The sequence below is a fragment of the Perognathus longimembris genome, chromosome 7 (assembly GCF_023159225.1).
Source record: "Perognathus longimembris pacificus isolate PPM17 chromosome 7, ASM2315922v1, whole genome shotgun sequence".
NCBI lineage: Eukaryota > Metazoa > Chordata > Mammalia > Rodentia > Heteromyidae > Perognathus > Perognathus longimembris.
This window is the reverse complement of record NC_063167.1, coordinates 76,048,494-76,068,865: the sequence shown is the minus strand read 5'-3', so window position 1 is coordinate 76,068,865 and position 20,372 is coordinate 76,048,494. Positions and strand designations below refer to the sequence as shown.

At 40.1% G+C, this 20,372-nt stretch overlaps 1 protein-coding gene across 3 annotated transcripts; it reads left to right on the top strand.

The window, feature by feature from the left end:
* Positions 1–280: 280 nt before the first annotated feature.
* Tmed5 (transmembrane p24 trafficking protein 5) lies at positions 281–20,168 on the top strand. Of its 3 annotated transcripts, XR_007211679.1 has the most exons (5): positions 291–734; positions 8,366–8,463; positions 16,499–16,679; positions 18,987–19,263; positions 19,314–20,168. XR_007211679.1 is itself a non-coding variant. In XM_048351986.1 (4 exons), exons 1-4 carry the CDS (start codon positions 546–548, stop codon positions 19,046–19,048), a joined length of 558 nt encoding a protein of 185 aa, XP_048207943.1. In that variant the 5' UTR covers positions 281–545; the 3' UTR covers positions 19,049–19,184. The 3 variants fall into 3 exon arrangements, 2 of the variants coding, with proteins under 2 accessions (XP_048207943.1, XP_048207942.1); XM_048351986.1 differs by lacking the exon at positions 19,314–20,168 and having other exon boundaries at positions 281–734; positions 16,499–16,683; positions 18,963–19,184; XM_048351985.1 differs by having other exon boundaries at positions 18,987–20,168.
* The last annotated feature ends 204 nt before the right edge of the window (positions 20,169–20,372 follow it).

Here is a 20,372-nt window from a genome sequence, read left to right as displayed (position 1 = left end):
GCGCACGGAAGCCTCGGACCCTCTCTCAGGCCTCGACGTGGAAGGCTCAGACACACGAGGAAAGGAACCAGGGAACCAGAGCAACGCCGAGTTCGAACCGCCGCGGGAGCCGTTAGGACGCGCCTCCTCCGTCGCAGCCCCGCCTCCGCGCTGGCGCCGCGTGCATGACGCGTGTGCGAGGTATGACGGGAATCGTAGTGGAAAGCGTGGCCGGGCGCTCACGCTGACCTCGCCCGGGACTACATTTCCCACAATTGCTGCGACGAAGCCCATTGGGGGGAGTGTCCTAGGGGGAGGGGAGAAGCCATGGGAACCAGCAACCGTCTGGGTGTGAGGCCCCGAGGACTGGACCGAGAAAGGGGGCGGAAAGGAGCCGCTGGCCCCGCCCTCAGTCCCTACGCTTCCCCCTTGGCAGGATTCGTTTGTCACCGCCGCCACCAGAACTTCCTTCAGGTTCTGGGTTTCCTTGCCACGAGGCGCGGAGACGCGGCGCCCGCACTCCACACCTTCCACAGCGCGCTCAGCCCGAGATCTCCCCGGCAGGGATGGGCGACCAGACCCGGCTGCCCTTCCCCGTGCTCCTCCTGGCCGCGCTGCCCACAGTGCTGCCACGGGGGGCGGCCGGCTTCACGCCCTCTTTGGATAGCGACTTCACCTTTACCCTTCCGGCCGGGCACAAGGAGTGTTTCTACCAGCCCATGCCCCTGAAGGCCTCGCTGGAGATTGAGTACCAAGTAAGTGCCGAGGGCTGGCCGACATCCTTCCTTCGGCCCCGCTGCGCCGCGGCGTTGCCCTCACAAACTTCTCGGGGACCTCGGGGTGTGGGTAGGGGGAGGGGAGGGCGAAGGCCGCCCGGCCGCCGACCTGCTCCGCGCAGGCGCGCGGGGCGAGGCAGGGCGGGGCGAGGCTCCCGGAGCCCGCGACGGACAAGTTTGGCCGGCCCTAGAATTGACGCCTACCCGTCCTCTTCCCTTTCCTCTGGTCGGAAAGAAGCCAAAACAGATGATGTCGGTGGCTGTGCTCTTGGTTTCTTCATTCGCCCAGCGCTCTTCTAGCCAATCGCACGATTCTGAACGGATACACGTTCTCCTTCATCACTGGACAAAGTAGTGACACTTGTGTTTGAATCACTCCCCCAATCGTCAAATATAAGTCCTCCCTGTTTTTGCTTCAGTTAAGGATTTTTGAAATTGCTAGCCTATATCACTAAGACCGATTTTAAGTTACGGTGAAAGGTTCCATCCCAATCATATAGCCTTTATTTTTAATCAAATAAGATCAAGTAGTACACTACAACTTTTATCTTCATTGAATTTTGTCTACATGTCGCCCATGTTGTTTTCTTTTTCTTTTCCATTCCTGGGACTTGGACTCAGGGTCTGAGCACTGTCCCTGGCTTCTTTTTGCTCAAAGCTAGCATTCTACCTCTTGACCCACAGTGCCACTTCTGGCTTTTTCTATATATGTGGTGCTGGGGAAATCAAACCCAGGGCTTCATGTATAAGAGGCAAGCCCTCTACTACTAGGCCATATTCCCAACCCTTCAACTGTTCACTTTTTTTTTTAACCATCAGTCCTGGTGATTGAACTCAGGGACTGGGCACTGTCCTTGAGCTTCTTTTGCTCAAGGACTAGCACTCTACCACCTCAGCCAGAGCTGGCTTTTTCTGTGTATTTGATATTTAGGAATTGAACCTATGGCTTCACGCATCCTAGGCAAGCAAGCACTCAAGTACCAAATATTGTTAACTATGGACCAAATTGAAATGTTGTATATAGCTTTTATTGGAAGGAATTTTAGAATTTAGTTATTATAGATGATTGAGACAGGCACAGAGCAAAATATCTCAAGTCATGTAGTTAGCAAAATTTAGGCTACGACTTAACATTGTTTGATTTCCAGTTGTGTTAAAATTGGTGGCAGGAATTTTGAAAGGAGTAGAGAGTTCTCAAGCATCTTAATTAAAGGGTTACTAGTTCATAAGTAGGCAGCTTCAATAAAGTATGATTAAGTACTGCTTAGAAGAGGAATCCTACGGAATATAAAGTTAAATATGGATACAGCCTCTGGCCTGAAGTTGATGGCGCTCTAACATGAGAATTACACACCTATCCAAAAAAAAACCAAGATAAATATAGAAAGATGCTTGAGATAGGAATGCAAGAAATGAGGCATATTCCAGAAAAAGGAGAAAAATCAATAATAACCATAATTCTGAAAAGGCATAGTGTATTTACAACCAAATATATATAGAGAGAATACAAATACTGAGAGGTTTTTTTTGTGTGTGTTTTTTTGCCAGTCCAGGGGCTTGGTTGGACTCAAGGCCTGAGCACTCTCCCTGGCTTCTTTTTGCTCAAGGCTAGCACTCTGCCACTTGAGCCACAGCACCACTTCTGGCCATTTTCTGTATATGTGGTGCTGGGGAATTGAACCCAGGGCTTCATGTATAGGAGGCAAGCACTCTTGCCACTAGGCCATATTCCCAGCTCAGTTGTTTTATTAATTAGATTTTAAGAATGCAAAATCTAGGGTAGGAGTTGCAGAGACTCAGTTTGACTCATGAATGGTGAACCAGCGCCCTGTGTACCATGTTAAATAGCTTTTTATTTTGTACAAGGTCTTTGCTTGCTTTATTGTGAAAGAATTTAAGGAAAGTAAAATTAGAGTCAAGGTAACTAGAGGACTACGGAAATAGTTACAAAACAATTTATATTCATCAAAAGTTCCTCAGTATTTACTCACATATTATTCCTGTTATTTACCAGCTACTGGTCTCAAGTTCAAGGTCTGTATTTAAAATTCTGGCTCTTACAGCTTGTGTGATCTTGAAGAAGTTATTCGGCTTCTTGAAAAACAGAGAATAGTAATCACCTCATGAAGTGAGTTCTTAAAAAAAAAAAAACATTGGAAGATCATTCCCGACAGTAAATATTCAGTGAATGTTATTTTACATTTATACTTCTAATGTGATATATAGCTTGCTTTAGCTTTATACTTTGTGTCTTTAGTCAATATTTAAAATGACTAGGCCACAGGGTGCCTATGGCTCACACCTCTAATTCTAGTTACTCAGGTGGCTGAGATCTGTGTAAGACAATTCAAAGCCAGCTAGGCAGAAAAGTCTTTTAGACTCTTAACCTCCAGTTAACTGCCAGAAAACTAGAAATAGAGCTGTGGCTTCAAAGTGATAGAGCACTAGCCTTGAGCAAAAGAGCTCAGGGACAGTGCCCAGGCCCTGAGTTCAAACCCCAGGATTGACAGTAAATAAATAAAGTGGCTTGTTTGTTCTCTAAAACATTCTCCCCTGAACAGTTCTGATTAAGGGAAGACGGAAATAGTGTTGGAGGGATTTATCAGGTGAAGATCATCTTCAGACTGGAAGTAATGTTCAGTGCTGGAGGGATTTGCAGAGTGTAAATCCTTTTCAGCCCTTCGATTACATTTTTGAACTCCATGATTAAGAAACTTCTTAGAGGCTGGGGATATAGCCTAGTGGCAAGAGTGCCTGCCTCGGATACATGAGGCCCTAGGTTCGATTCCCCAGCACCACATATACAGAAAACGGCCAGAAGCGGCGCTGTGGCTCAAGTGGCAGAGTGCTAGCCTTGAGCGGGAAGAAGCCAGGGACAGTGCTCAGGCCCTGAGTCCAAGGCCCAGGACTGGCCAAAAAAAAAAAAAAAAAGAAAGAAACTTCTTAGAAATTGTTGTTTGGTTTAGTTTTGTTGTCTTAATGTTAATTTAGGGTCAAAGGGAAATTTTTATTTGTAGAAGTGAACTGAAGTTAACAATAGGAAGAAAAAGAAATTGTTTTATTTAACATGGGAGATTTCAGATTAAAGACACAAAAATTCAGCATTTTTATGTTAGACCCACTCAGTACAGTATTCCTATTATTTGAGCAACTTACTTGATCAACTAAGAAAAGTTAAGATTTATTTTATGTTCATGTATTCTTTACCTAGTGCTCTTTTCTTTATGTAGGTCTATCTCTTGATGCAAATAATTACCTCAAAGTCACTAGACTTAAAACAATATTTACTTGTTGTAGTTTGTGTAAATCAGAACCACTTCTTAAATAGGTCTTCTACTCTGAATCATTCAACAAGACTACAGTCATCTCAGGCTCTGCTGGAAAGTGTGCATTTCCAAGCTCACTCATGGTTGTTGATACGACTCAGTTCCTCACAAGTTGTCGGATTAAGTCTTCATTTTATCACAGACTGTTAGCCATACGCCTCCTTCAGTCTTTTTCCATGTGACCCTTTCCATAAAACTTGTTGAGGGCTGGGGATATGGCCTAGTGGCAAGAGTGCTTGCCTCATATACATGAGGCCCTGGGTTCAATTCCCCAGCACCACATGTACAGAAAATGGCCAGAAGGGACGCTGTGGCTCAAGTGGCAAAGTGTTAGCCTTGAGCAAAAAGAAGCCAGGGACAGTGCTCAGGCCCTGAGCCCAGGTCCCAGGACTGGCCAAAAAAAAAAAAAAAGTTGTTGAAATAGGACAGTTAATTTCACACGGAAAAGTTAAGGAGTGATGAGTAAACAATTGCCTTGTACAAATTCTGTTTACCACTCTGATTTTTATGCCTTTTTATTTCTTTCTATTCAGTACAAATTTTATTTGAATGAATTTAAAGGAATAATAGTCACAACGCATTACCCTTTAGCCATACTGGTATTGGGAGTCTCTTTATAGTAAATCTGAGAGCACTTTTGATACGTGTTATTCTGAATTATAGGAGGTGTATTATCCTAAAACTACTGTGGTATTACTCAGATCTGACAGAATTCTCAGGGAGAAGGTGCTTGCAAGTCTTCATTAGTGTTCTCTTTTTTTTTTTTGTTTTGTTGTTTTGGCCAGTCCTGGGCCTTGAACTCAGGGCCTGAGCACTGTCCCTGGCTTCTTTTTGCTCAAGGCTAATACTCTTCCACTTGAGCCACAGCGCCACTTCTGGCTGTTTTCTATATATGTGGTGCTGGGGAATCAAACCCAGGGCTTCATGTATGTGAGGCAAACACTCTTGCCACTAGGCCATATTCCCAGCCCTCATTGGTGTTCTCATAGTAGGGAAATGCTTCAGTCCAGTGGTCGAGGTGGAGGGGAGGTTCAACAACTTTTATAACATTGGGAATTTCTTTGCCCTGGCTTTCTAGTTGAGAGGATTTGTTTGGGGAGCTAACCCCTCCCCATTGTTTTGTTTTGTTTCATTTATTTTTTTGGAGCTGAAGCTGGAAACCAGGGCATTTATACTGCAATAACTTTTAGATGCCCTATGTATTATTTTACCAAATTGGATGTCCCTAAATTTTAATACATGTGTTAACTCAGCATCAGAGTGTATCTACTTTTAACCAATCAAAATTTGTTTTATTCCTGACCCATCATATTACACTGAAATCATATGGAGGTTTAGTTTTATATTCTGTTACTTTAATGTTATATTTTTAATTTTTTTGTTGTTTTTTTTTGCCAGGCTTGGGGCTTGAACTCTGGGCCTGGGCACTGTACCTAAGCTCTTCAGCTGAAGGCCAGCATTCTACCACCTGAGCCACAGTACCATTTCTGGTTTTCTGGTGGTTTATTGGAGATAAGAGTCTCATAGCCTTTCCTTCCCGGGCTGACTTTGAATCACAGTCCTCAGATCCCGGCCTTCTGAGTAGCTAGGATTACGTGTGTGAGCCACTGGTGTCTGGCTGTAATTTTGTCTTTTAAAATTAGGTGTTCTCCTGGATTTGACCTAGGGAGATTTGCTTAATCTATGAGCCTCAATTTCCTTCATTACAATGAAATGTGGGACTGAGGACAGGAATTTTGAAAATTATCTACCTCAGGGTTGTTGACTTAACTGAAGTATCTGTAAAGCTTTAGCACAGTGCCTGGCAAAGCACTGAATAAATGGTTGTGGTGGTGGTTATATTCATTGTGAAAATAAAAGAAAATTCAGTGTTCCAGGGGCTGGGAATGTGGCTTAGTGGTAGAGTGCTTGCTTAGCATGCACAAAGCCCTGGGTTCGATTCCTCAGTACCACATAAACAGAAAAGGCCAGAAGTGGTACTGTGGTTCAACAGGTAGAGTGCTAGCCTTTAACAAAAGAAGCCCGAGACAGTGCTCAGGCCCTGAGTCCAAGCCCCAGGAAAAAAAAACAAAAAACAAAAAAGAAAATTCAGTGTTCTTAAAAATGACTTTTGTGCTGGGCTCCCATGGCTCACACCTGTAAATCTAACTACTCAAGAGGCAGAGATTTGAGGAAAGCAGTTCAAATCCAGCCTGGGAAGGAAAGTCCATGAGACTATCTCCAATTAACCACCAGAAGTGTGGTGTTAACAAACAGAAGTGTGCTGTGCCTCAAAGAGGTAGCGCTCTAGCCTTGAGCTGAAGAGCTCAGGGAGAGGTTCCAGGCTCAGAGTTCAAGCCCCATGCCCAACCAAAAAAAAAAAAAAAAAAAAGTTACTTTTGTTTCATTAAGCCTGATAACCACTACCAGTACTTTCAAACCTTGTTTTAGTAAATGTGTCCCTTAATTGTGTATATTGCTTCTTTTCTGATTTAATGGACATACATTCAGGTTTGGGTTTTTCCCCCGTCACGGGGCTTGAACTCAGCGGTACTGTCCTTGAACTTTAGTGCTCAAGCCAAGTGCTGTACCACTTTGAGCCACAGCTCCACTTTCTCTTTTCTGGTGGTTAATTGGAGAAAAGAGTCTCATAGACTTCCCTGCCTACTAGTTTCAAACTAGAATCCTCAGTTCTCGGCCTCCTGAGTTGCTAGGATTACAGACCTGACCCATCAGCAGTAGGCTTGGAAAGTTTTGTTTTTTGTTTTCTGTTTCTTTGTTTTTTTTGTTGTGGTTTTTTTTTTTTTGCCAGGCCTGGGGCTCAAGCTCAGGGCCTAGGCTCTGTCCCTGAGCCTCTCTATGCTCAAGGCTAGTGCTCTACCACTTGACTACAGCGCCACTTCTGGCTTTTTCTGTTTATGTGGCACTAAGGAATCAACTCAGGGCTTCATGCAGTTAGCTAAATGAGCATTACCAGTAAGCCACATTCCCAGGCCTGAAAAGTATTTTTGAGTAATTAATTCTAGAACATTTCCAGTTCTTTGATATCTTGAGGCTTTAAACATCAATAAATAAATAGAAATAAAACTTGGGAACATTGAAGATATGGCTTTTGGGGTTTTGTTTTTGTGTACCTGGTATGTATTAGAATGGAAATCTTTGCTATTTTGCAATTCTGTACACTAGAGGCAATATATACTCATTAAAAATTACTCTAGAGAAACTTTGAGATTTTAATTGTGCCACTTATTTGCTCTGTCACCTTGGAAAAATTACTTCTCTGTGCCTCAGTGGTTTTTTAACATAAACAATAATACGACCCACCTTTTAGCCATAAAAAATTAACTTAAAACAATGTGTGGCATAATTTGTGATTGTTACCTGCTATTATCACCATCATTATTTTCACAAGGACATTTTGGGATTGAGAAGGAACAAAAGATATTCATTGGCTAGTAAAAAATTGAACTGGAGTATGCATTTACTACAGAGTAGTAGAAAAAAAAGTGTTGAAGAAATCAGTTTAGAATCAAATAATAGAGACCTTCAATTCCAGGTTAAGAAATAGCTAATTGTGTTTTTTAAGTTATTATTTAAGAAACTTAACAAAATTATATAGAGTATCTTAAATTGAGGCTGATCACAATAAATGGCTCACACCAGTATTTCCAGCTGTTAGGGAAACAGAGACCAAAAGACTATAGCGGAGGACAGATGAAGAAAAGTTAGCAAGAATCAACCTTAACAAACAAGCCAGGCATTGTGGTTCATCTCTATAATCCCATCTACTCAGGAGGCATTGGTAGAAGGGTTATTGGTCCCAAGGTCAGGCAATAAGGTCAATATCTCTCTGGAAAATAGCTAAAGCAACGATGGCTAGCAGTGTGCTTGAAGTGGTAGAGTGCCTATCTAGCAATAGCAAAGCCCTGAGTTCAAACCACAGTACCACCAAAAAGGGAAGAAAAATGGTGTCTTAAATTGACTAGGTTTTAAATAAGACCCAGCATTTGAATTGCCTGTGTTTTTATCCAAGCTGCATGAATTCTCAATGACAGCCTGTCTTAGGAAGTTTTAGTAATATCCAAATGGCCTAAATTTAGGTGATGGCAGCAGAAACACTCAAGGAAGGAAGCCAACCCCAAAGTGAACACTGTGAACATTCAGTTCTTTTCTAACCCACTGTACCTTTGATGGCTTTCTTGCCCTTCTAGTTTAGGGGAGGGAATCTTTACATCATATAACCTACTTAATATCATTTATTCTCAGAATTTTTAATGCATTTTCCTCCTGTGTGCTCTTCCATAGGTTTTAGATGGAGCAGGATTAGATATTGATTTCCATCTTGCCTCTCCAGAAGGCAAAACCTTAGTTTTTGAACAAAGGAAGTCAGATGGAGTTCACACGTAAGTAATCTCCTTTATTTCTTTTAGCTGAATACCCATGGATTATCTGCAAGGCAGATAAATATAAACTAAATATCAATATTAGATAACTCGAAATGATTTTATACAGTTCTTATAGTGTACCATCTCCTAATGTAAAGCATATTCCATGCATTCATTTATTCCTCTGTCTTTCCATCCTTTTCCTTTGGCTTCTTCAGTAGTGTGCCACCATCCAGCTACCATCTTTTTTTTTTGCTTTAGTTAAATAAATAATTATTCCTTGAGTATTACATTTAATCTGCTGTGGCATTTCATACCTGCTCATCTGATTAGCCCATGTTTTCCATTTTAACTGAAAAGCTATTGTCCTAGGTTATATGTTTTAAGATTTAACTGTAGCTACGGATAGTATCCGTATACTGCCCTTAGTTTTTCCCTTTTATTTCTTTGCTTTTCCTTTACTTATTCTCTGCTTGCTTTTCTCTCCCTTCCTCTCTTTTTCTTTTTCTTTTTTTGCGCTTAAACTCCCGTCTCACATTCTGCCTTGGCTTTTTCTTCTCCCAGCTGGTACTCTACCACTTAAACCACATCTCCAGTTCTAGCTATTTGCTAATTGAAAATAAGTCTTCTGGGTTTATTTGCCCAAAGTCCTCAGATCTCAGCCCCCTGAGTAGCCAAGATTACAGGGGTGAGCCACCAGTTTTATGATTTTTTTTCTTTTTTTTTTTTTTTTGGCCAGTCCTGGGGCTTGAACTCAGGGCCTGAGCACTGTCCCTGCCTGGCTTCTTTTTGCTCAAGGCTAGCACTCTGCCACTTGAGCCACAGCGCCACTTCTGGCCATTTTCTGTATATGTGGTGCTGGGGAATTGAACCCAGGGCCTCATGTATATGAGGCAAGCCACTAGGCCATATCCCCAGCCCTATGATTTTTTTCTTAAATGAGTAGTTCAATACATCTTGATGTGTGAATGTAAACTACTTGTTTTACCTCAGACCTTTTTTTTTTTTTTTTTTTGCCAGTCCTGGGGACCAATTTCAGGGGCTAGGTACTATCCCTGAGCTTCTCAATTTCTTTTTTTACCAGTTCTGGGGCTTGAACCCAGGACCTGGGCACTGTCCCTAAGCTTCTTATGCTCAAGGCTAATACTCTATCACTTGAGCCACAGCACTGTTCCCTGCTTTTTCTGCAAGCACTCTACCACTAAGCCACATTCCCAGCCCCTTGTCATTTTATTACAACTGAGTATAAAACATGAAATACTTACATTAAGTATCATTAAATATATGGCCGTAGGAAGCCATATATGTAGAAAATACTCAAGAGTTCAGAGTTTGTATTTCTTCCTTCTCACTTCTCTTTTTTTCGTACCTCATTGTCCTCTCTGTCCTATTCCATTGCTTTCTTTTTTTTTAATTTTTATTTTTTGGCCAGTCCTGGAGCTTGGACTCAGGGCCTGAGCACTGTCCCTGGTTTCTTTTTTGCTCAAGGCTAGCACTCTGCCACTTGAGCCATAGCGCCACTTCTGGCCGTTTTCCATATATGTGGTGCTGGGGAATCGAACCCAGGGCTTCGTGTGTATGAGGCAAGCACTCTTGCCACTAGGCCATATCCCCAGCCCGCCATTGCTTTCTGTATAGAACTCTCTTTAATTAGTACTGTTAATATGTTCAAACTAAATTATAAGTTTATAGAGGAAGAGCAAATACAGAATACTTAATATTTATCATAAGCTTGAGACAGACTCTTTGATTCCCAATTCCCATTTTACAGATAAAGACGCCTAGAGAAGTTAAGTAAGTCTGCAGGGACACACATGCAATGCAGGGTGGAGACAGGATGAAGGAAAACTGTTACTTTGTACCATATGATGCTTAGAACATCTCTGGCACATAGCCTGTTGTAAGTACTAGCTATTATTATAACTCTTGGTCTTTGTTAGCCGAAGTGCCTAGTATGTAATTTATAGTCAGTAAACACTAATTACATGTGTGAATAAATGAAGGAAATTAATCTATACCCATCATTTTTAGGATACTAATTTAAAATACTTTAAAAAATTGCATTTACTTATGTAGAATGGAAAAATAGCTATTTGATTTTAGAAGTCATTTTAAATTCATTTAAAATTAACTTCTCTTTTTGTTGTCTTTAATAGGCATATGAACAAAAACTAAATTTTAGTTCATCCTTAAAATTTAGAACAAAAAAAATTATCAACTTATATCTACCCTATCAAAATTAACTGTCAGAAAATCAAACATGCTGGACACTAGCTGGTAGTTCATGTCTGTAATCCTGGCTACTTAGGAAGTTGCGATCTAAGGATCACAGTTCAAAGTCAGCCCAGGCAGGAAAGTCTGTTATCTCCAATTAACCACTCACTAGAAAACCAGAAATAGTGCTGTAGCTTAAGTGGTAGAGCACTAGCCTTGAGCAAATAAACTCAGTGGTGGTGCTCAGGCTTGGATTTGGAGCTCTACAACTGACAAAACAAAACCTAAAAAGCAGTAAGCCACCTGTGGCTCATGCCTGTAATCTTGCTACTGAAGAGACTGAGATGTAGAGGATTGCAGTTTGAAGCCAGCCCATGCTGCAAAGATTGCAAGACTCCCATCTCCAAAACTAACCAGCAAAAATGTGGGTTGGAGGTGTGGCTTACGTGGCATAGCACCAGTACAACATGCAAGCTGAGCAAGTGTAAGAGACCCTGAGTTCAAATGCCAGTAATGGGGGGAAATAACTGCTAGAGGAAGAAAGGAGTCTTTTTTATTTTGTAGAATTAACTCTAGTTAAAAGAAAAGAATTGAGTACTTACTGAATTCTTTTGATGTGGCAGACCAGTGTGATAAGCAATTTTCATATATTAATGTTCCTTACCACATTCCTATGAGGTACATAAAATTGTTATCATTTTACTAAGAAGTCAACTGAGGCATAGAAACAGAAATCACTAAATGATACACAACTAGTAAAAAGCAAAGCCAATATTTAAACCCAGACAGTGTGAGTCACTTTGGAGTATATATGTATGATGGATGGATGGATGTTACTGGGGTCAAACCCAGAGCCTTCCACATGCCATGTAAACTTTCTGCCATTTGAGCCATGGCCCTTTTTTATTTTGGGGGTTTAGTTTTGAGATAGACTCACTGCTACCTTTGACTGGATTGCCTTTCTATTCCTCCTGCTGTCTCTCAAATAACTAGGATTACAGTATACCAATACCATGCCCAGCTTCTAACTCACTCAACCACTATACCAAGTTTAAAAAAAAAACTTACTTTATAAAAATTAGATTTAGGGGCTGGGGATATGGCCTAGTGGTAAAGTGCTCGCCTTGCATACATGAAGCCCTGGGTTCGATTCCTCAGCACCACATATATAGAAAAGGCCAGAAGTGGTGCTGTGGCTCAAGTGGTAAAATGCTAACTTTGAGCAAAATTAAGCCAGGGACAATGTTCAGGCCCTGAGTTCAAGCCCCAGAACTGACCAATAAATAAATAATAATTAGATTTAAACAAACTGCTATCTACAGTAAAAATTAATTTTGTAAATTTAACTAAAATCTGAGAACACTGAAATAGATTTTTCCTTTAAAAGGAAACTTTGAAACCTTTGAAACAGGCAGGGTAATGGGAGCACTTACTTCCAATCCCAGCTTGAGACAAAGCTGAGACAAAGTATAAATAGTAGAAGGCCAGCCTGAGCTGCATGTTTTTAATTTTCTAACTCATGCTAGCACATGACTTAAATAAAATCTATTTTTGAAAGTTCATGCAGGGCTGAGAATGTGGCTTAGTGGTAGAGTGGTAACATGCATGAAGCCCTGGGTTCAATTCCTCAGTACCACATAAACAGAAAAGCCTGGACATGGCACTGTGGCTCAAGTGGTAGAGTGCTAGCCTTGAGCAAAAGAAGCTCAAGGACAGCACCCAGGTCCTAAGCTCAAGTCCAGGACTGGCACACAAACAAAAAAAAAGTTTATGCATTTTTTGTTGTTGTTTGTGGGGCTTGAACTCAGGGCCTGGGCACTGTCTCCTCTTTGTGCTCAAGGCGAGAGCTCTACCACTTGAGCCACAGCCCCACTTCCGGTTCTTGAGTGGTTAATTGGAGATAAAGAGTCTCAATGGGGACTTTTTTGTCCTGGCTGGCTTTGAACTGCAATGCTCAGCTCTCAACTTCCTGAATAGCTAGGACTACAGGTGTGAGCCACCACCACAGGTGCCCGGCTAGTTTATGCATTTTTAATTGGATGACATTTTGTATCATTTGTAATGAATTTTTTTTTTTTTTTTTTTTTTTTGCCAGTCCTGGGCCTTGGACTCAGGGCCTGAGCACTGTCCCTGGCTTCTTCTCGCTCAAGGCTAGCACTCTGCCACTTGAGCCACAGCGCCGCTTCTGGCCATTTTCTGTATATGTGGTGCTGGGGAATTGAACCCAGGGCCTCATGTATACGAGGCAAGCACTCTTGCCACTAGACCATATCCCCAGCCCACTATAATGAAATTCTTGTATTAGAAACAGTCAACATAGATGTACATACGTAACAACAGCAATGAGACTAAAATTTTTTAATAATTTGAAACTTTTTTCCAAAAAGCAAAATGACTGAAAAGTTACATTAATTTTGTTTATGTGGTTCTGAGGGATGGAACCCAGGGCCTCGTGCACACTAGGCAAGCAGTCTGCCATTAAGCCACATTCCCAGTCCCACATTAATTTTTCTGAGAAGTATTTTAGCATAAATTAACCTTTAACTTTTGCTTCATGGGAGAAAACTAGTTCCTAGTTGTTCAGATATTACTGAAATTTTTTCTTCAATTTTCATAATAATGGGTTAAATTACCTCTTTAGAATTAATATAAGCTAGTTTTATAGAATACTCCAGTAACCAGAATGAAATATTAATCATAAAATTGGGTAAAGGAGTCAAGGCAGTCAAGAAACATGTTGTAGACTCTTCTATGACATGATCAGTCTAAAAAGCCCTTCAAGAATACTATTATATCGTACCATTGTTCTTCTATCACATCTTGTTTTTCTTATGAATCTGTGCCTCTTAGAAGATATCCAAGAGCTCAGAGATAGAAACAGAATTTTAAGGAATAAAATTCAGGTAGGTTTGAGCTTTGAAGGACCACAAACCATTAATAATATCTGAATGTTTTGCCTACTTTTTGCCAATAGAAGACCCTTTGAGGATACCCAGTCTAAATGAATGCTGGCTGCCCTTCAAGACTCACATTTACTGGCTATAGTTACTTTAATAGAGCATTGCAGAGCATTAAGTTACTGTAACTGCTGGAATGTTTTCCTTAGGAAATATCCCAGAGCTAGTTTATATCATTTAATATTCACATAATGTTATTTTCCCTCTTAAATTTGGTCCCCACTGTATACACCAGTGCCTGTTCAGGTTTAAAGGTAAACATTTGTCATAAATGAGGTGTGTGTTTCTTGTGTGCTGTGACAGAACACCTGAGAAATCACCTTAAAAGAGGAAAGGTGTATTTTGACTCACTGGTTGGAAGGTTTAGTCCATGGTCAGTTGGCTCGTTTCTAGACCTGTACATAGTAAGGCAGAAACATCATGGTGAGCATATGGAGACAAAGAGGGAGACCATGGAAGAGGCTGGGAACAAGATATACTCATCTAGGACGTTTATGAAAGCCCCACTTTCCATGCACACACACCTTCCTCCCATTAGGTCCCTAGGTGATGAATTCTTCAGTGGATTAACCCACAAATCAAGTTGGAACTCTCATGATTCCATGCCTTTGGGGACATTTTATATCCAAACCATGAGATTGCAACAAATGCAAACAAGGGCTGAGCAGTATTATAGAAAGGTCTGTTTTATCTAGAAAGTCAGAAAACATGGATCTATTTGAACCTGATCTCATTTACCATGAAAGGACAATTATGTCTACTTCCATTGTGTGAGGATTAAGATAGATGCACTAAGTGAAAATACTTAAAAGCTAGGGACAGGGTGGCTGGGGATATGGCCTAGTGGCAAGAGTACTTGCCTCGTATACATGAAGCCCTGGGTTCAATTCCCCAGCACCACATATACAGAAAACAGCCAGAGGTGGCGCTGTGGCTCAAGTGGCAGAGAGCTAGCCTTGAGCAAACAGAAGCCAGGGACAGTGTCAGGCCCTGAGTCCAAGGCCCATGACTGGAAAAAATAAAAATAAAACAATAAAATAAAAGATGACAATGATAACAGGTGAAAAAAAAAAAAAAGCTAGGGACAGGTGGCTCATGCCTATAATCCTAGCTATTCAGGATGCTGAGATCTGAAGATTGCAATTCAAAGCAAGCTCAGGCAGGAAAGTCCTTGAGGCACTTATTACCTCAAAAAAATTACTCAGAAAAAGGCCAGAAATGGTGCTGTGGTTCAAGTGGCAGAGCACTAACCTTGATCAAAAGCAGCTCAGGGACAGTGCCCAGGCCCTTAGTTCAAACCCCAGGACTGGCACACACACACACACACACACAAAATACTTCAAAAAAATTTTATTCCTTTGTAAAAGGATCTTTGTAATTTACAGTTTCCCTGTGGCTGAATGAAAAAGACTACATATAGCTGGATGCTCATGGCTCATGCCTGTAGTCCTAGTTACTCAGGAGGCTAAGATTTGAGGATCATAGTTCCAAGCCAGTCTAGGCAAGAAAGTCTGTGTGGCACTTAACTCCAATTGACTACCAAGAAGTCGAAGTAGAGGTGTGTCTCAAGTAGTAGTGTACCAGCCTTGAGCACAAAAGTACCTACACACACACACACACTATAGAAACTGTATAAATATCTCATCTGAATCAATTATTTTCAGTCATTTTAATAATTCAGTTGATTTCTCAAACTGTTAGCAGTCTCTTGAAGTAACTGATTAACAGATACTTCCTTGATCACTTAAAAAAAAAAGTAAAGGGCTGGGAATATGGCCTAGTGGCAAGAGTGCTTGCCTCATATACATGAAGCCTTAGGTTCGATTCCTCAGCACCACATATATAGAAAATGCCAGAAGTGGCGCTGTGGCTCAAGTTGGCAGAGTGCTAGCCTTAAGCAAAACGAAGCCAGGGACAGTGCTCAGGCTGAGTTCAAGCCCCAGGAATGGCCAAAAAAAAAAGTAAACTTTTTTCCCATTCCTTCAAGGAAATGGTGTTTTCTTGTCTGGAGGCCAGCAGTAGCATATTAGTATGTTGAACATTTAACATGTTAAGTTCACACACACACAAAGAAAGGTAGAAAACCTTGTCAGTAAATTAAATTCTGGCCAGGCCAATTGTTTGGATGTAAGGTATTAAATTTAGATGTGAGGCAATCCAATAAAAATACAGCTGAAGTTACAGTTTTGAGCTGTAGCACTCATTTCTAACCTTTGTAAACTCTACTACAAAGGTTTAAATAGTTGGAAGCCTAGAAGAAACCACTCAATAGATTACTTTCTTGGGGAACAGGGGCAGTCCTGTGGCTTGAACTCAGGGCCTGAGCTCTATCCCTGGCTTGTTTTTGCCCAAGGTTAGCACTCTACCACTTACTTGAGCCATAGCACCAGTTGTCGCTTTTTCTATATATGTGGTGCTGAGGAATCGAACCCAGAGCTTTGTGTATGCAAGGCAAGCACTGCCAGTAGACCATATTCCCAGCCCACATTACTGCTTCTGAAAACAAAATAATTCATTACAGGTTACTCTCAATGAAAGAATAGCTTAGTAATTATGCTTGGATATGAATGGTACAATAAAATTATTTTCAACATTGTATAAACAGACCTTACTATCTTGTACTAAGCCTTTTCATCCTATCCTTTTCAGATATTAAATCACTTGATATTCTTCACCAGGCAGCTCCCAAGCATGGCTATAGCGCAAGTTCTTGAATGTATTTGTTTCCAGGTTGTTTTTCTAGAAGCTATAAATTACCCTGCAATATTAAGGAAATCACTAGCTGCCTTTATTATACAGTGCATGTTGTTCCTTGTAGTTTTCCTTTTGCTCTTAAATGGGAATATAGATAACTTAAGATGTGCCCTGTTTTTAAAATACAGTATAGAGACCGAAGTTGGTGACTACATGTTCTGCTTTGACAATACATTCAGCACCATTTCTGAGAAAGTAATTTTCTTTGAATTAATCCTGGATAATATGGGAGAGCAGGCACCAGAAGAAGACTGGAAGAAACATATTACTGGTACAGATATGTTAGAGATGAAACTGGAAGACATCCTGGTTAGTATGATCCTCTCATAAAGAATGATTAAATCTTCATAGCCACCCTTAACATGTGATGGGTATTAACATCTACATTATCTAGGCAGATATGCTTCTAGTATCTTTTTCTTCCAAAAAGTTTTTGATACAATTTTGTTGTTGATTGTGGGACCTGAACCCAGAACCTGGATGCTGTCCCAAAGGACTTTTGCTCAAGACTAGTTAGTGCTCTACCTACTTTGAGCCAGTGCCACTTCTGGTTTTCTGGTGGTTGGTTAATTAGGAGTCTCAGGGACATTTTTTGTTAGGGCTGGCTTTGAACCCTGATCCTCACATCGCCAGTGTGCAGCACAATTTCAGATCTTAATTTTAAGTCAAGTGTTGACAGCCCATGCCTATAATCCTAGCTATTCCAGAGGCTGAGATCTAAAGATCCCAGTTCAAAGCCAGCCTGTAAAGGAGTGTCTCAAGAAGTAGCAAAAAGCCCAAAATGGAGCTATGACTTAAGGGCAGAACACAAGCCTTAAACCAAAAACTCAAGACAGCACAAAACGCTGAGTTCAAGCCCCAGTACCTGCACCAACAAGTGAAAAAAGAGCCGGGCACCGGTATGGCGCACACCTGTAATACTGCTCAGAAGGCTGAGATCTGAGGATGGCAGTTTGAAGGCCAGCATGGGCAAGTGCATGAGACTCCTCTTCAAGTAACCACCAAAAAAGCCAGATGTGGAGCTGTAGCTCAAGGTAGTAGATGGGCAACAAAGTTCAGAGACACTGCCTAGGCCTTGAGTTCAAGGCCAGGGCAGTAAGGAAGAGCAGGGAAGAGGGGGAGGAAGGAGAGAAAAAGAGACACAGGAAAAACTGGGTACTGTATATACTGGTATTAGAACTAGGGAAGGGAAAGGGAATATCAAAATCGAGAGACAAAGGATAAAAAGACAACTCCAAAAGCAATACTTACAAAACCATTTGGTGTAAACCAACTGAACAACTACTCATGGGGAGAGGGGAAGGGGGGAGGGAGGGAAATGAGGGAGGAGGCAACAAATTGTAAACGAAATGTACCCACTGCCTTACATATAAAACTGTAACCCCTCTGTATATCACTTTGACAATAACTATTCAGGGAAAGAAAAATAAAGCTGTGTGTTGGTGGCTCATGCCTTCCTTGCAACTCTAGCTACTCAGGAGGCTAAGATCTGAGGACTTGAGGTTCAAAACCAACCAGGGTGGGAAATTCGGTGAAGCTCATCCCCAATTAACTACCCAAGTGGTAGAGTACTAGACTGTAGCAAAAAAGCTCAACACAGCATCCAAACCCTGAGTTCCAAGCCCTAGGACTACAGCAATTTGGGGAGGGGGGGGGGGGGCAGAGGAGGGGAGGAACTCAATTTTAACTTGTTAACTTATGTTCTTAAAGACTTTGATTACTTATTTATTTTTTTAGTATGATAGGCTACTAGAAGTGAATTTTAGGCATGCTTTGCCAGTCTGGTATTCAACATTTTTGGATTATAGACTAAACTTTAAATTTTATAATACATATACCTGAAAATGAAAGACACAAAAAAGAACAATAAATAAAAAAATACATATATCTGAAACATATATCTGAAAAAATACATATATCTGAAAATGAAATGTTTTCTTAATCTTACTAATAATCTGACTTTGTGAGATTAAAAAATTGAGTGTTTTATTAGATACTCTATTAACTAAATCAACATTCATCCATAAAATAAACATCTATTAAGTACAATGAGGCTGCTCACGCACGTGTTTGAAGCCAGCATGGGCCACCACAAAAAAGGCAGAGGTGGAGCCACGTGGTTCAAGTGGTTGAGCAAACTGCTCAGTGACAGCACCTAGGCCCTGAATTCGAGCCCCAGGACTAGCACCAAAATAACATTTCATCATTCTCAAAAGTTGTAAATACAAGATATAACACATGTAGTAAGCATTACTACTAAGAAATACTGCTCAGTGACAGAGCACTCAGGTCCTGAATTCAAGCCCCAGGACTAGCACCAAAATAACACTTAATCATTCTCAAAGTTGTAAATATTACAAGATATAACACATGTAAGCATTATAAGATATAACACATGTAAGCATTATTACTAAGAAATACAAGCAAATTTATTGTGAGTCTTCACGTTTTAAAAATCAGAAATATTTAACCTTAAAGGATCTCTATGTGTCCCTTAGCAGTTGCTCAGCTTTTATGCCTTAAAATTCTATTGTGCTAAAAACAGTCAAGAACCATATATTTAAGCTTACAATTTCAGAGTACTTTTTATAGTAAAATTGTTTTATTTATCTCCAGGAATCCATCAACAGCATCAAGTCAAGATTAAGCAAAAGCGGTCATATACAAACTCTGCTTAGAGCATTTGAAGCTCGTGATCGAAACATACAAGAAAGCAACTTTGATAGAGTCAATTTCTGGTCTGTGGTTAATTTAGTGGTCATGGTGACAGTGTCAGCCATTCAAGTTTATATGCTGAAGAGTTTATTTGAAGATAAGAGGAAAAGTAGAACTTAACTTAAAAGTAGATTACTTAACACTGAAAAAAGCAAGTGGAAGAATGCAGTATGCTGTTTTAGTCCATTAATAGTCGTCTTCAAAATGTTTTCAGGGATTAACTGTAAAACAAGTAAATTTTGAATATGAAAGTCTTAACTTTTCTTTTTATAAACCCATTTGTTCCTAAGTGTATATGAAGACATTTTAAATATAAAATACAGGTTTTAACTAATAATCGCATTTTTCCAAACTTGAACATTGGGCCTAAAACATGTCTTTTACCCAGAAGTTTCTTTGTGAAAGTTAACTGTAGACAACTTCACTGTACTAAGTTATAAAATATACGAGAACTATATGATTATGTGCATCAGCTTTCCCTACTTATACCCTTATCTCAAAATATAAATAATATAGCTCTGAAATGTTTAAAATTGAATGTGAAAATATGAAACATTAGAAAAAGTGTTAGTTTTGTATACTTAGCCTACATCCACAAAAGATGTTTTAAGACTAAAACTCTTGGTTTATCTCTGGGAATTCTTAAAACTCTTTCAAGAACTAAAAGGCATTCTTATTAAAATTAGGACAAGTACTCTCTTTGAAATGAATATATATAACTAAAGGTCTCCTAAAGATATATAAAAGTTGCTTGGTCTCTATAAACAGGATTCATTCTGTATCAACATTAACTATAATACAAAATTTTATAATTAAAATTATACAAATTTATTTTTATATTATCTACTAACAGTGTTGTTATATCATTAACTTTGATAATAATTATTAGAAGAATATACTACTGAAAGGACTTGGATGTAGTAAATAAACTCCTTTTTTGAGTTATCAAAATTATCAGGAACAAAGAACTGAGGTAAACTTCAGAATATCTGACCCAAAGTAAAACTTTACCCTATATAAAGAACTGCGAATACGTATAATCTGAGAGGCTCATTATGACATCCCAATCCTAAAGTAACTCTTTATAGAGATTAATTCCCATTTCACAGAGCTGTTTTCTATGTGTCAGTAACTGTTTTCAGTTTTGGATTGCTTTCATAAATATTCAGGTACATCTCATGACATAGCGCCCTCCTTTAAGGTTTAGCACTAGGTACACAAACTTACTGCAGTTTTTATCCCAAATCATAAAATCTCTGATGACTTTATTTACTCATAGGAAAGGAT

Excerpts from the sequence above, each read along its gene's own strand:
- Tmed5 (XM_048351985.1), top strand. The coding sequence starts at position 546 with ATGGGCGACCAGACCCGGCTGCCCTTCCCCGTGCTCCTCCTGGCCGCG. Across the intron at positions 735-8,365 it reads CGCTGGAGATTGAGTACCAA|GTTTTAGATGGAGCAGGATT; the intron begins GTAAGTGCCGAG and ends GCTCTTCCATAG. Across the intron at positions 8,464-16,498 it reads AAGTCAGATGGAGTTCACAC|TATAGAGACCGAAGTTGGTG; the intron begins GTAAGTAATCTC and ends TTTAAAATACAG.